Source organism: Falco cherrug, chromosome 3 (assembly GCF_023634085.1).
Source record: "Falco cherrug isolate bFalChe1 chromosome 3, bFalChe1.pri, whole genome shotgun sequence".
Lineage (NCBI taxonomy): Eukaryota > Metazoa > Chordata > Aves > Falconiformes > Falconidae > Falco > Falco cherrug.
Window position 1 is genome coordinate 14,855,848 of NC_073699.1, and position 16,060 is coordinate 14,871,907.

General features: G+C 54.0%; 1 protein-coding gene across 6 annotated transcripts in view; it reads left to right on the forward strand.

Annotated features, from left to right (window-relative positions):
- Positions 1 to 16,060, forward strand: part of NRBP2 (nuclear receptor binding protein 2) — a 30,108-nt gene that overhangs the window by 910 nt on the left and 13,138 nt on the right. For 3 of the 6 annotated variants that reach the window (XM_055706363.1, XM_055706366.1, XM_055706360.1), the window contains exons 2-4: positions 14,290 to 14,412; positions 14,721 to 14,822; positions 15,094 to 15,183. In XM_055706363.1, the coding sequence (XP_055562338.1) occupies positions 14,290 to 14,412; positions 14,721 to 14,822; positions 15,094 to 15,183 (315 nt within the window). Of the gene's footprint in view, positions 1 to 1,348; positions 1,370 to 1,548; positions 1,679 to 14,289; positions 14,413 to 14,720; positions 14,823 to 15,093; positions 15,184 to 16,060 lie in introns of those variants that run through there. The other 3 variants (XM_055706365.1, XM_055706364.1, XM_055706361.1) reach the window with 3 other exon arrangements.

Genomic DNA, 16,060 nt, shown 5'->3' on the forward strand with positions numbered 1-16,060 from the left:
TCGGTCGGCGCCCGCGGGTGCCCAGGGCGAGTGGGGTGGCCGCGGCCGGAGGCCGATGCGGGGAGCTGCTCCGGGGCGGGGAACGAACGGCGGGGAGCGGCCGGAGGCGCGGGTGCCCCGGTGCGGGCTGTCCCGGTGCGGGGAGCCGGGCTCACCGTGCCCCAGTGCGGGCTGTCCCCGTGCGGGGAGCCGGGCCGTTCCCCCAGGGCCCAGGCGGGAGACGGGGGTACCGGTAACCACGGGTCGCTGGCCAGGCAGCTCCTGTGGGAATGAGGACTTGCCGGGAACATCGCAGGGCACGGCGGTGGTGGGGGCTGGCCCCTGCATCCCTGCCTCTAGGGCTGGAGGACCCAGTTCCTCCTCTCCAAACATGGGGTTTGGACCATTTCAGCTTATCTTTCTAGCCCAGGAGCTCAGCACAGCCGTCCTGCAGCATGTCCACCACGGTTTTGTCGTGCTCCTATCATCACCCACTGCCCTCTCTCCTCCAGATGTGTCCCCCATATCAGTGTAATGGCCATCTACCCCGAAAGTGGAGGCTGAATCTCCCTGTCTCTGTCAGGGCACCCAGGAACAGGGACCAAAGGCAGGGTATAAATCCTGGCCGCAGGCCAGGGTGGGACAGCACACATAGACAGGCATCACAGGCACTGTCGGCTCCCAAAGGGTAAAAGGGCCCATCCTAAGGCCAATCCTGTTCTTTATCTTCCCACCACCACCTGTTAAGGACCTGTAGGTAGTCCATAGTGCTCTACTCTGGCTGCAGGCTGCCTGTATTTTAGGCTGTTTTCCCAGTCTGGGCTTTGCTGAGATCTTGATAACCTACTAATGCCATGAGCACCTGCCCTTCTTGTGTCCCTCTGTTGCTTTCTGGTGCTTCCACACCCCAACATCACCCTTCAATCTCCTTTCTTACTACCTTACCACCTCTGCCCGACATCTTCTCTACATCAGAGCCTTGCATCGGGGTGTACGTGCCGCATGGCTGGTGCCTGAGCCTTGTCCCATGGTGTGCGTGCCATGTGGTGAGTGCCAGGACCTGACACCATGTTCAAAATCCCGTGGCTTCTTCCCCTGCTACTTCTTGATGCTCCTGGAGTATCGGATCCCACCCATGTGGCACATCCAAGGTGTTGGAGCCAGCTGTATCTTTGTCTTGTGTTGTTTCCTTGATATTTTTTGGGATGGGCTTTGCCAGCATCCATCATCAGCCATCCCTCTGTCTGTGCCCCACATCTGACAGCTTCAGCTGCTGGTGTGGGTGTTGCAGTGTGCCCTCCGTGCCGCAGGTACAGGCACAGCTGACGGACACACCTCTGCCTCTCTCGTGGTCTCTCTGCCAGGGTGGCTCTGCAGGACAGCTGAAGAGGTGAGGAAGGCTGTGTGGAAAATAGTTTTTTAGCTGAGAATACCCTGGTGCTCCTGTAATTAAAATGACCTCCACTGTATGTTGGAAACAAGAATCAGGGTGGAAAGGTTTGGTGTAGGTGCTGGATAAGGCCTGTAATTTAATTGCATCTGACCTGTAGTTGCATGATCTTTTTTCAGACAGTTCTTGGATCATCTGTGTTAGTCCATGACCTACCAAAACAGCCTGAAACCCCTCGTTGTCCTTGGCAAAGGAACGACTTGGAGCTCATTTCTGATTTGAACAACCTCCAGCTATTTTGACTTAATGGTGACATTTAACGATGAGTATTTTAACATTTAATTTTGACAAGGGAGTTTTCTGGAGTGGTGTGGCAGTGTCTGGAACTGGCCCTTGGAGGTTTGTCCCCCTGTGCAGTGTGTGGGAGAAGTAGAAACAAACATGGAGCGCAGCCCCAGCCATGACATTTCCACACAGATGTTTTGGTAATTGGCTGCTGTGCCATACTCTCTGTCTGCAGGGAGTTTTTCATGCCGGAGAGGTGGGAAGGGTGGACTGGCCTTTCCTGACCGCTGCAGGACAGCAGGCAGTGGCAGGTGGTTGGTGATACTGCACATCACGGTGGTGAGTTGCAGCGCTGCAATCCCATCTTTGGCAACATAAAAGACTTGCTGACTGCTCACCAGGCTCGCGTTGCCGTGGTGAGGCAGGGATGCATCCCTCTGAGGACACAAGCGTTCAGGTGATGGACCCAAAGGAGAGTGGCCTGTTAGCAAGCACAGGGCTCAGGGCTCAGGTTCTGTACAGCTGCCATGACAAAATGCATGTGAACTTGAACAGGGAAGTGATAGTGCTGCCTAAATTGCAAAGTGAAGGAAGTTTTTGTAAGAGACTAGTTTGTTGCAAATTCATAGATGCTCAGTTACGTACCAGGAAGAAAGAACACCGTTTGCTGTCTGTAAGCTGTCAATATGGTTATCTTCCAACATTGATGAACAGCCATTCCATTTAACCACACTCCGATTGCCGTAAGCTATTCAGGTACTCTTACCAATGGGGATTTTCCCTCACTATCCTGATGATTCGTTATGATTATTTATTCTCCTCAATTTGCTTTTGTCAGAACACAGTCGAGTCCTGTGTGGGATCACTTGACCTATTGTCTTGCTGTTTTGAGAATGGGTCCAGAGAGGTGGGAGAGCTGCCTGTGACCTACCATCTCTGCAGCAGGCAGAGAGAGCCAAGGCACATGTCTTGGAGCAGTGTCTGGAGCCTGGAGAGCTGAAGTGGGCAGAGGCAAGCACCCCATTCAGCGTTTTAACGCTTAAACCATGATGCTCAGTAGTACAGGTTTGAAGCAGGTTATGATAAATTGCTAATGTGTATGCATTAATTACATGTACACAAGGACTACACCTTTGTTTTTGCACAACTATTGTACCCGTACTCCAGTGGGAGAACGCAGAGCAGCGGCTTATGACCCTACTGTGCATTATTAAACCACATATGGACGCAACAGCTAAAATGTGCTGTGATCTTAATGCTGCGCTGGGTCTGGCCATGCCCACCAAAGAAAAAAACACTTCACAACTTCCTTTGCCTATTTATGATGCATATATTCATGATGAAGCCACAGATTTCCACAACCAAAAGCATTTAAATTATCTCTGCAACCTTTGTGAAGAAACAGTCATGTGAATTCTTCCTGTTCAATGTCAGCACAATCCATGTTCTGCCTCTTCCATTTCTCTCCCTGCTATTAGTGTGAAAGTGCAGCAGAGGAATGCTGCTGTTGTAGACTTTTCCATGTAGGAAGATATATTTTTTTTCAGTGTTGGTTTGATGACTTCATCTACTTTTTCCACCCACCCTGTGGAGTAAGAGTAGCAATGAACAAGAAACTTGGTTTACTGCTTATGTTAAAAGTTTTGCAACTTTCTTTGTCTGAATACAGTTTCCTGAATGAACCCTAGTACCTCGTTACTCAGATCAAACTGTTTTTATCCATGCTGCTTTGCTTTTGCAAATCCTTTACCCATTTGGAAGGGGGACTGTTATGACCAGTAGATACTTGTTGACTGTGAGGTTCACAAGCAGTGGTACCACTGCACCACGTCCAGGCCATTATTTCAACAACCTCTCCAGCATCTGTCCTGTCCATCTCCAGGTGTCCCACCTGTCAGTTCTGCCCATGGTGCTCCCTGCACGCTCTGGGTTGCCTTTGATATTCCTCAGGGCCCTTTCCCTTTGGGTGAGAGCATGTGCTTGCTGCGGCAAAGCTCAGCTGTGGTTCGCAGGACCACATTTTAGAGTTGCTTCTCTGCTTGTAACTCTGCCATTGCTTCTGACACGGCGTTCTGCTTTGCGATGCTGGCAGCTCCAGTGCAGCTGCTGATGGCTAAACCAGGGTTGGTTGCATTTTTGCTTGAAATCGTCCATTGCTCCCCTTTTGGTCACCTTGTGTAGTAAAGGGGTTAATGACTGAATGTATAGTGGTACAGAGCCCTTGAACTATGAGCTTTAAGTTCTAAAACCAGCAGGATGAAAGAAAGGAAGAAGGGAAACAATAATAGCAAGAAAGTGAAGCAATGCTGAAGCAGAATTTAAAGAAAAGAAAGTGATATTAAAAAATCTGCAAGAAGGGGAGATTTTGAAGTGTTGCTATAGGTTCCCACAGATCAGAAAATTAAAACAAAATATGGAAAAATAATCTAAGCATTTGAACACACCGAGAAGCAAGGGGTTTCCCTTTTTTTAGGTATTAATTGTATTTGCAGTTTGCAGTAAAGATAGCTGGTTCTGTGATAGATTATTTGGAAAGCATCCAAGTATTTAATATTTGCCACCAGAGTTATTTTTAAAAGCTGCTTTGTTGCCAGCCCTCCCAGGAGACTAGGACTTGAAGTGTGTTTTGTTGTGAAGTGCTTTTCCAGAGCAAAGGGGATCAGCTGAAGGACTTGGCTCTTTCTTTTCATGCCATCTATTTTTTTTCTACCTCTTACTAGTTTTATGGCTTTTGTTTGCTGTTGTTTAGTTTTCCAGGATGAGTTTACTTGTGAACCCACCGACCTCAGTTGTCAGGCAGGTTAATATCCTAAGGCTTTGCTCTGTGTTCCAAACAGGAGGTGGGGCACCCCAGATGGTTTTAATTGAGGACATTTGTGAAAGCAACGTGAAATTGGTTGAACTAAGGTGGCATAATTCACCAATAGAGAAACTTTGCTCGAAGCAGATAGTGAAGTCCTCTTCTCGGCGTGTATTCTGTGGATCTGGAAACAAACAAAACTTTGCATGCTAGATTTAGTGTCCTCCTCGTTACCCTTCTAGTTTGTGGGGGCAATGTGCAGGGACTGTTTTGCCTTTTGCTTCAGGTTCGCTCCCTGTGCTACTTTCTCTGTTTCAAGGATCCTTTAATCCTTCATCATCTTACCCGGTCATAACAATCCTCTGCCTTGTTCTCACTGCTGGGGAGGGAGGTGACGTCAGCTGAGTGGTAAAGGTTAGTGCAGAAACTTGTTCTTTTTCATGTGGTAACATGCTCTTCTATTCCCATTCATATGCTCCACAAGAATGCCATTCTGTTTGCAGCTCGTTGCTCCTGGGCAGCAGCTTCTAAGGCACTACCTGTCTGCTCTAGCCCCTCCACCGTGTCCACGAATGCATGCAGCTCAGCATTTCCCAGGCTGCTCCTTCTGTGCTCCCTCCAAACTAGACACAAAAGAGAAGTATTACAAATACCACCATTCCCCATGTTTTGTGTTCCCTTTCTTGTTTTTAACCAAGCTTTTTTTGCCCTTTCATTTGTTTTCCCATGCAGGTATTTTTGTTTACAGTGGTCAGACATTGTATATGAGACTTGCAGGCTCACACACATTTTGTGTCTCTTGTCTCCTTCCTCCTTTGATATAACCAGAGAACAAGCACAGGTCCCAGAGGCTTTTATGTTTTACTACTGGGGCAAAGGGGGTGTCCCACAGTCACGTTACAAAATGGGTTAAAAGATGACTGAATGCTCATTGGTTGGCTCTTCCACCGGACAAGTTAGCATTTGACAGTAATCACGTGAAAGGCAGTGTTTTAGCATTCCCCCATAGCAATCAGATACTGGTCAGCAAGGTGGGTTTTGTTAGCTTTCATTGAAACTGCACTGCTGACAGCTTAGCTGTTCAGCCTGGGTTTGCTCTGTGCCAACACAGCAGGAGGGCAAATCTCTCTCCTGGTGCAGTCAACAGGGTAAATCACACCAAAATCCTGTTAACTGGTCTAATTCGTACTGGTCGCTGGTGACCTGCCTGACTCATAAGGGGTTGCTGTTTGTTGTTTTCCAGCTGGGCTTGGATGGCGAGCCAACGCAGCCCATTCTTTCTGGATAAGCACTGCAAAGCTCATCCCAGGGCATTTGTTCCCAGTTTAGACTGGTGGGCACTGGGGGCCTGCAGCATCAGGATGAGGTACTGCATGGCCAACCTGTCCTTGGGCACCTCCTGCTCCCACCTCCCACCCTGATGTCGCTGGGGTCTGCTCGCCTGCCCGGTGCCCAGGTGCAGGCTGGTGGGGGGGATCCTTTCATTTCCTGCTGTATTCTGCAGAGCCTTCTCTAACTCCTGCTGCAAACCTGCTGGGCTGCTGGCCGCATGTCCCAGGTTTCAGTGACACTGCCAGTGAATTTCCGAGGTATGGTTTTGCCAGGGAGCAAAGCTGCCTGGGCTGGGCAGTGCTCAGCTTCGGCTGACCACAGGCTCACGTCTCCTTCCCAGGGGCGTGTAGTGCCTTGGGGGTAAAGCAAACATCTCCCTGGGGTCCGGCTTCCTGCCAGGACGTTTCTGGAGCAGCCCCATCCGCAGGCCAGGGGTGTGTGCAATGGTATGTCTTCTGCCCAGGAAATAACAACACTTGTATTGCCTTCAGCATGCAGGATCTCCCCTGACCTTTATCTGGGCAGTGGAAAAATACTCTTCTGTCCCTTTTTCTCAGCAGTGGAAGGAGTACAGGGATCACAGTGTTTGCTGTGGCAGCTGCTGGGCAAGAGGCAAGGGCAGCCATGGGTATGGAGAGAAAGGAATGGCTTCCAGCCCTCCCTCCCACAGGCAGAGGGGACAGGCTGGCCAGTGGCTGAAGTTCTGAGGAGGCTTGCTCCAGATCCTGCTGGGAGAGGCTTCCTCTCCCTATCCACAGGTATTAAACAATGACCTCCCTGCTGTTGCTGACAGGCAAGGGATCTCCTGGGGATGGATAGGGAGAGCTCATGGAAAAGGGCTGGGTAAAGTGGGTGCCCCTCATGCCCTGGGATGGGAGAGCTCTGCCGCTGCACATCCTGCCATGTTGGCCATGAGTCTGTTTCCCTCCCTCAGTCTCCCCTGCCTGCAGTGCAGCCGGGCACCTGGTTATTTTTCCTGACACTTCTGTTTTCTGCCCATAGCTCTGCTCCTTCTCTCCTCTTTGAGCTTCACTGCTCCTCCAGCGTGGTCCACAACATGTGCCATTCACCTGTACCTGCCTCACTTCTCTCCGTGATTGCACTGATGTTAAACCACAGCAGAGCTCGCCCTGACCTGTGCCATTGTCACCCAGCTCTCTAAGAGGCAAATCACCATCCTGGCTCGGCTAGCTAGATCTCTTCAGCTGACAGTGTATTAGCCTTGTATCCGTGCTGGTTTGAATTAGTGCTGAGAATATGTTTTTATGAGAGGTAGGATCAAATGCTTCACTGGAATCAAAATATTTTCCATCTCATGTGTTCCCTTCACCTGCTAATTGTGTAACAGGATCATAGAGACAGAACAGGTTTATCTGGCATCGCAGAGCCCTCGTCCTGCTCCTGCAGAGTCACAGGACATTGTAGGCTTGATCTGTTGTTTTGCTGTGGACTGCAGATAGCAGTATGGGTGGATGTCCTCCAGCTAGCTCTACTGTCACAACCTTTGGCATACCTGCCACAAGGTGAAATCTAGCCAGCGGCTCAGCCAGGCTCAGGAGCAGATTGCTCTGTGATGGCTTGGGGTGCTGCTGGCCCCAGGCTCCTCCCTAGGGACAAAAAGGCTGTTTGTGGCACTTCTGATGCTTGAAATGGGGCCCAGGAAGCCAAGGGCTTGGAGCCATGCTGCTGTCTGAGACCCTGGGCAGAGTGCTCCCAGCTCAGGAGGGTGGGATATATCAGCTCTTCACCCACAAAACAACAAGTGCTTGGTGGGACCATGGATAAGTCCCCCTCACTCCCTGGCTGCCCACTGCCTGCACGCCTCTGCTCCCACGGGACCTGCGCAGCGCTGCCTGCCACTGCTGTTTGCTCTCCCTGTCCCTTGATAAGCTGAAGGGAGCAGGAGAGGTGTCAGAGGGGGGGCTCAGCCCTCTTAGCTTTTTTTTTTCTCCTTTCACAAGTTTTAAAAAAATATTTCCATGTTGCAACAGTCACCCCTGCCCTGCATGGGGCCATAGCATGGGGTGCTGGAGAGGGGAGTGCAGCCTCTGTCAGGACCAGGGAATGTATGGTTTGGAGAAGGCAAGAGGACCCCAGCTTCAGGCAGCGGGCTGGAAAGAGAGTCCTAGCAGGGACACACTCCTCCATCTCTGCTTCTTGCACACATTGCTCTGAGAGAACAGTCTCTGCTGCCTAAGGTGTGTCCCTGTGCCTTAGCAGCACCTCCTTGCTAGCTGCAACCTGAACAGAAGTCCCTTGAGAAACCCAGACACAGCCTTTACTGTTGCCCAGGCTTATGAGATACTGGAGCGGAGGGCTACGCTGGGATTTAACTGCAAAAGTGCTCTCCCAGGCACGACGTGTTCCCTGCTCAGCCTTGTGGCCTCAGCAAATCCTGCCAGTTCCCGGCACCAAAAGGGATAAAATGTCATGGTATCATGAGGAGGCAGGTAAATTGTGCATGCAGTGAGCATCACCACCCTCGGGTCCTGCTAGCCCTCCTGTCATTACCAGCAACCAGGGGTTTCTGCTCTGTGGCAGCGCAGTATGGGCACTGCTCCCCTGACAGAGGCGCATGCCAGTTGTGACTTGTAGCATCCAACACGTCTGCTGTCACTGTGTGACCAGGTGGGTCCTGGTGCTCTTACCAGCACGGCACGGCTGGTCTCAGCGAGCCCGGAGAGCCTGGGGGCCTGCAATCCAGCTAGTCACTCGTCCTTCTTGCTTGGCTCTCCCTTTGGGTGTCTCTTGGGCTTTGCCCTGTGTCCTTCAGACAGTGGTTTCTTATGTCCTGGCTGCCTGTCTCCAGGGCCATCCACAGCACCCAGAGTGATGGCTGCTGCACCAGGGATGACTCGGAAGCCCACAGGCAGGTGGCAGGGCCACGGGTGCTCACAGGGCTGCTGCCAGCCTGCGGTGGGTGGGGAAGGGCTCCATCCCACATGGAGTGGCTCAAGCAGGCAGAAGCTGGCCACCAACTTGGGAAGGAAACTTGGCTCCAGTATGGACAGGGCAAGTGTACAGAGTGCTGGTAGTGGCCTTGCTCTTGTGCCTGTTCATGGGCTTTTGGCTCCCAAAACTTCATCTTTCCTCTGGTCCTCTGGCTCAGTACTAGTCCAGAAAAGCCCTGAGGAGGTTTGGTCCTCTTTCTTCCAGGTTCAGGATGCTCAGAGGCTTTGGGTCAGCCTCCTGGTCTACCCTCCAGCCTGGTCAGATGTCTTCTGGTGGCCTCTTTAACAGCCCTTTTGTGTCTCTGTTAATATGGTCTTTCTTGGGATGGTTATGGCCCAGGGTGTGGGAAGGAAACATACTATTTCATAGAATCGTAGAATCACAGAATGGTTTGCTTTGGAAGGGACATTAAAGACTATCCAGTTCCAACCCCCCTGCCATGGGCAGGGACACCTTTCACCAGACCAGGTTGCTCCGAGCCCCGTCCAGCCTGGCCTTGAGCACTGCCAGGGATGGGACATCCACAGCTTCTCTGGGCAACCTGTTCTGGTGTCTCACCACCCTCACAGTAAAGAAGTTCTTCCTGATATCTGACCTAAATCTACTGTCTTTTAGTTTAAAGCCGTTCCCCCCCTTGTCCTATCACTACAGGCCCTTGTACAAAGTCTCTCTCCAGCTCTCTTTAGGTGCTGGGAGGTGCTCTAAGGTCTCCCCAGAGCCAGCTCTACTCCAGGCTGAACCACCCCAGCTCTCTCAGCCTGTCCCCGTAGGAGAGGTGCTCCAGCCCCCTGAGCATCTGCGTGATCTGCTCTGGACTCACTCCAACAGGTCCGTGTCCTTTTTATGCTGGGGACCCCAGAGCTAAATGCGATAATACTGCAGGTGAGGTCTCAGAAGAGTGGAACATCACCTCCCTCCACCTGCTGGCCACGCTGTTGGTGATGCAGCCCAGGATGCAGTTGGCTTTCCGGAGCGCGCATATTGTTTCCCTCCCCTCACCCACTGCTGCTTTGCATCTCACCCCCCCCCCCCCCCCCCCCCCCCCCCCCCCGCTGCGGCACTGGCAGCTCTGCGGGGGCAAAGGCACCCTGCAGGAATGGAGGGTGAGGGTCACTGTCCCACTGCTCACCCCTGCAGCCTCCTGCCTGGCACCCCCTTCCCAGCCTGCCTGCCCCTTTGCTCTTGCCCTCCAGCACATCCCTCCTGCAGAGCCTGGGGCAGCCGCCTCCCTGCCGGTGTTTGCCCCGGCCGGTGGCAGAGCCTGCACTTGTGTTTCCCCAGCAGCCCCTGCCAAACCAGGCAGAGGGAACTTTTTCAGTGCCTTTGCCTTGTTTCTGAGCAACCTCCAGGTTATCCTTCCTCTGCGCAGTAAGGTCCTCGATCCAGACATGGGTTTCCAGGCAGGGTCTGCATGTGCTCTTCAGTGGTGCTGATGGTCGGGGGAGTCAGGGCTGGTAACGTGACCCTGCCACTGCTTGGCATGAATCAAGGCAAGGGCTGAGGCTTTGCCCGCTGGGCTGCTTTGAAGACACAGCCATAAACTTGTACCCAACTTTGGAAATTATTTGGGTAAAGCACCTGCAGGCAGGAACTGGCCTCCCTCGCAGAGGGACAGCCCACTGGGTTGGAGCCCCACTGGGTGCTTTGCCTGCCTATGGCAGGCAGGAGGGCAGAGAGGAGAGTGGGTGCAGAAGAAATACGTCTGTGCTGGGGGTGAGGATGCGAGGTGGCTGCTCAGGAATGGGAGAGTGCCCGGTGGTTGGTCCCCATGGCTGTGCTAGGGGCTGGACTGCTTCCCTCACCCAGAAGCTGCCTACCCCAATCCTGCTCCCATGCTGAGGTCCTGGGAGCACTGCCACCAGCAAAGGAGGCCTCTGGGACTGCTCAGTGTCCCATGGGTGGCTAGGATGTGCTGGTCCAGATGGCATGGAGGGATGCTTTTCAGGGGGCACTGGAGGGCAGCGAGATGACCCTGCCGAGAAATGGGGCCAGCACATGCTTGTCCTGAGGATGTGAGTGTGGGTGTCAGGGGAGGAGCAGAGGACTGGCAGAGTACCCTCTTCTCCAGGTGCCATGGCCATGCCTTTTTCCCAGTCTCCTAGAGCGACCCGAGAAAGGTAACAACCCACTTTGTCATTATTTTCTCTCCAAATTGGGTCTAAATGCCAGTGGCAGCAGACATGCCTGTCCATTGCTCTCCAGACCCATGCCTTCCTTGCTTAACAGTCGCTCTCCTAAGGCCCCAGAGCTATATCACTAAGCCTTTTTCTGTGGACTGTTCAGTCCTTGTTGACGTGAAAAGCTCAAAAGGGAGTGATTTATTGTAAGATGCAATCTGATCTTCTGTAAGCCTTTGCTTACTTGTCCCCAGTGATCTTGCCAGGCTGGCCTTGGCTCCTGCCAAGGGCTTTCTGGAAGCAGCCTGAGCAGGGAGTTTGCCCAGTCTGGCTCTGGAGTTTTGCCTGTTCCACGTGGTGTCCACCATTAGCAGCATGCAGAGCTGCCGGGAACTCTGAAAGGCATGGCGTGAGATAATCAAGGTGACCTGTGGCTGGTTCCTTTTGTCCCCAGTCACCTCTGTGATTATAATGCAGCATTTATTTATTTATGCAGTCTTGGAGCTCAGTGTGCCAGACAGCTGTTCTGTATCATTCTTACTGTTGTTCAGCACAAGACTGAGCACGCTCATGTCTGCACGGAACAGGGAACGCTTCCTCCCATGTGGGCCTGTCTGATGCTCCTAACCACGTACTGGAGCCTCCCAGATACCAACAGATCCACTGTCCAGAGCGTTAAGCACCAGGATACCACTTCAGGCTCACCGAGTATTCAAAGGTTGTTCAAAGCTGGGGGGCTACGGTGGAGGGACAACCCTGGACTTCTGCTGTGGGTCACTCTTGGACAGACGGCCAGTCGGATTCAGCACAGCTGTTCTTACATTGAGCTCTGAGCAAGTGGGAGGCAGCATTGCCTGCCTAGGACGGGACGGGGCTGGCAGGCAGCCGGTTTCATCCAAGTGTGAGGATGGGAGGTGTGGGGTGCGGTGGCCATGCAGGTTGGGTCCTGCTGTAGGCTTAGTATCTGCACACAGGAACGTTGTGACCCTGTGATGTGACAGATGAGGAGGTGACGCCTGAGGCTTTCAGACCCAGCTGTGCCTTCAAGCCATGCATCAGTAACGTCCATGCAGAGCTCTGTTGCTCCCACGTGTCCTTGTGGCAAGCAAAAGGATGTTCTGGTCTGTGTTCTCCATTTGACTCCTTTTTCTTGGATTTCTGGCCACTCATTGGTTTCAGGACAGGATTTTTCTCAAGGTCGTGAGCTGATTCTCCAGTGGCATTTTTGAGGAGAGGTGGAAGAGCAGCTTCATAGAGCGCTCTGTGACCAGCAGACCCTCATGGTGCACAGGCACTTGCCCCTGGCCTCCATTGCTCCTGGCACAGCCTCCACCGAGACCTGCCTAGGTTTAGCCTGGAGAAGGCTGAGAGGGGACCTTACCAATGCCTACAAATACCTTAAGGGCGAGTGTCAAGAGGACGGGGCCAGGCTCTTCTCAGTGGTGCCCAGCGACAGGACAAGGGGCAACGGGCACAAACCGCAACACAGGAGGTTCCGTCTGAACATGAGGAAGAATTTCTTTACCTTGAGGGTGACAGAGCACGGGGACAGGCCGCACAGAGAGGCTGGGGGTCTCCTTCTCTGGGGACATTCAAAACGCACCTGGACGTGACTCTGTGCAACCTGCTCCAGGAGGACCCGCTTTAGCAAGTGGTTGGACTAGACAGTCTCCAGAGGTCCCTTCCAACCCCCACCATTCTGTGATTCAGTGATTCCCAGCCTGATGCCAGCTGCCGAGAGCTCCTGCTGAGGCTGTTGCTCCCCCTTGGCCATGCAGTCCCTCCTGCCACAGCTCACCCTTGCTCTCCACCAGCAACATCAGCCAGAACGACCACGGCTTGGGGTTCACAGTGTGATGTGATGGCCTTGCCGTGGGGGCATCCTGGTGAGGGCTGAGCCATCTCCCCACCACCCCCGGTAGCAGCTGCCCTGGCAGTGCCCTTGCTGGGTGCTCCTTTGCTGGCTGTGTTTGTACTGGGAACCCTGGGAGGCTGTTGGGACTTGCCGGGAAGGCTGTGGTCAGCGAGGCCAGCTGGCCGCATCACTGGCTGTCCGTGCTGGGCTTTGTGTGGAGCACACGGAGCCTGTGAGCAGAGAGAACAAGTAACAGAGGTGCTTTGTGTGTCCCCAGCAGGAACTGGGCCATGAGCTGCCCGTCTGTCCCCTGCTAATGAGCTGGGGGTGCTGGGTGCCTGCGCCTGCGCCCACAGCTGCCCCGTGCCGCAGTAGTCCAAGCGGCGGCGGTGGGACGCTGCGTACCTGCCCCGGGAAGCAGCAGAACAATCCCTCTTTTCATCTGGCTGCTGGCAGCTCTGTGCTGCTGCTGCTGCAAGGCAGATGGGAGTGGGCAGCCGTGCCTTTGTCCAAGCTGCCAGGGCTGAAGGAGGGGACGGGTCCGAGGCTGCAGGGCATCTGCTGTGCAGTGATGCTTTTGTGAGGGGAGAGTGAGGGCACAGACTCCAGTGTGGATGGCAGTTTGGGATGCAGCAGGCATCGCTGCCGGGAGGCAGGACCCACTGCTCTTGGGTCTGGGGTGTCTCTGTGCTGTTGAGCCTCTATCAGAACTGGGAGCCTTTTGAGCAGGTTTTACCTGGGCTGGCGGCGGGACCCAGTGGTCCTGGCTGGCCTGGGGACCAGCAATCTGGTGCTGCCCTCAAGGCAGAATCAGCAGAGACCCAGCGCAGGGACAGGGCTGAGTCCGTGCTGGATGTGGCCTGCAGAGGTGATGTCTGTAGAGCTGCTCTCCACGGGGTGGAGAGGGACATGGTTGAGTGGTGGACTTGGTAGTCCTGGGTTAACAGCTGGCCTTTATGATCTTAAAGGTCTTTTCCAACCTGAATGGTTCTATGATTCTGTGACCTCTGGGGATGGGAACTCATCAGACAGACCATGGCATGTGGGCGGTTGCCCTCAGTCTCCTCATGACATTAAAAGAGATGATATGGCTTTCGTTTGCCCAGAACTTCTGATTTGCTCTGTTCAGCGTGAGTGTGACCGTCAGCTGTGGGTGTGGGTTGCTCCCCCATGGCTGCTGAGAAGTGGGGTCCACGTGGGGGTCCCCATCTGCATGCAGGAGTGGGGCCAGGAGGTGACTGTCACCACTGAGTTCTCACTGAGCTACAAGAGTTGAGAAGGGCTGGCGTGGGGAGCTGCTCTGAATCTCTGGCTCTCCCCTGTGCCGTCACACCCCGGAGGAAGGGTGCAGGCTGCTGTAATGCCTGAGCTCCCACGCAGGTGGGTCCCGAGGCCAAGGCAGTGGGCTGGGGGTTTGCTCCACTCACCATCTCCTGGCCAGAGCCTCCTGTGGGCTGGACTCCTCCACAGGAGCCATAGCAGGGACCACTCACGTCCATGCAGCACGTTCCTCCGGTGCGGCTGGGAGCGGTGGGCAGGCCTGTGGCCGGGCTGTCTCACACCTTCCTGTGCCTCACAGGTCAATCAGGGGAACATGCCAGGCATCCAGAGCACCTTCCTTGCCATGGACACAGAGGAGGGTGTGGAGGTGGTGTGGAATGAGCTGCTCTTCACTGACAAGAAGGCCTTTAAAGCACACGAGGTAAGCCATCCCTCCCCAGCTGGGACTGTGCCCAACTGCCCTGGGACTGCCTGCTGCTCCTTTCTGGGTGGGCACACTTCAGTCAGCAGTGCTAATCACAGCCTGTCACGCTGCACTCCTCCCTTCGTAGCATTGCGCTTTCCCTTGGCTTCTCCAAGACAGCTCCATGTGTCCTCTGTACCCCGAAAACAGCTTTTCCTGTGACCGGGGGCACAGCCTCCTCCCCAGCCCCAGGTTCCCTTGCTCTGGGAGGTGTCCTGCCAACATCCCAGGACCTGCCACCTCATTTGTCCTCTCTCTGCCTGCAGGAGAAGATCAAGACCATGTTCGAGCAGCTGGTGCTTGTGGATCACCCCAACATCGTAAAGCTTCACAAATACTGGCTGGATGTGAAAGACTCAAAGGCACGGGTAGGGAGGTCTCAGGGAGGCAAAATGTCTGGGGGGTCCCCATGATGTGGGAAGGATGCCAGTGGGAGCCATGCAGGGATCCCAGCAATGCTCCTCACCCTGCTGTCCAGAACTCCCCTTCCTTCTCCGGCACACTGCTGCCAGCAGCCTGCACTCACCCGGGTGCAGGGCTGGTGCAGGCTCCATGCTGCTGGCTGGTGCAGCCCACGGGCTGTGCATGGCGCTGGCTGGGCAGTGACGCTGGGAAGCTGATGCCTCTCTTCCCTGCCAGGTCATCTTCATCACAGAATACGTGTCCTCTGGGAGCCTGAAACAGTTCCTGAAGAAAACCAAGAAAAACCACAAGGCCATGAATGCCAGGGTAGGTTCCCTGGGAGCATGCACAGGGTGTCCTCAGGTGAAGTGGGTAGCTCTGTGTCCGTTGGCACAGAGAGGGTCTCTGGTCTCTTCTAAGGCAGAACAAGTGTGTATCGTTGCTCCCTGAGTTACCCAGGGACTCTCTGCTGTAGGGAGATGGCATTTTGGTGAGGGCTGGAGCAAGAGCAGAACATCCCTGGGACAGCCTAGAAATGGATTCTGCTGTCAGGATCCGACCTCATGGGTGGGAACCTGCTGGAAGCTGCTGCAGTGAGGTTCAGCTGAGTGATGCTGATGGTTCCTGGGGCTGCATCAGGAGGCCTGCATCTCCACCACCCTCAATGAGGGGCAGCAGGCTTGCTGCTGGGTTGAAGGGACCAGTTTCACCTGCAAACCCACTCAGTATGGGTCTGACTAATGGTTTTGCAGGCAGGTCCTGGCTGGCTGTGACTGAGGAGCTGGGTGACCATTCTGGGGGCCCTGTGCTTGACTTTGCAAGCCCTGCCATGAAGTTTGAGTTCAGTGTCACACCAGTGCAGTTAGGCACTCCTAGAGCTGAGAATTGCTGTTGGTGTGTACAGAGAAAAACATACACGTGGACCCCAGAACCATACCTAGCTTTGCCTTCCGTGATGTGTCTATCCGTGCTCGCACTGGGGTTTTGTGGCTCGGGGGAGCTCTGTCTGCCGGTAAGGATGAGTTCTCAGCTTTAATGGTGTTCTTTGAACAGGGGTTGGAACGGAGACTGTTGTCGCTGGGACAGCGTGTGGCTCATCTTTGAGTAACAGTCTCTGCAGGGCTAGCGGAGGGCAGATTTCCCCAGTCACTGGGTAATAGGTAGGAATGACCTGATCTGGCTGCTGGGCTCTGATGGGCGTCTC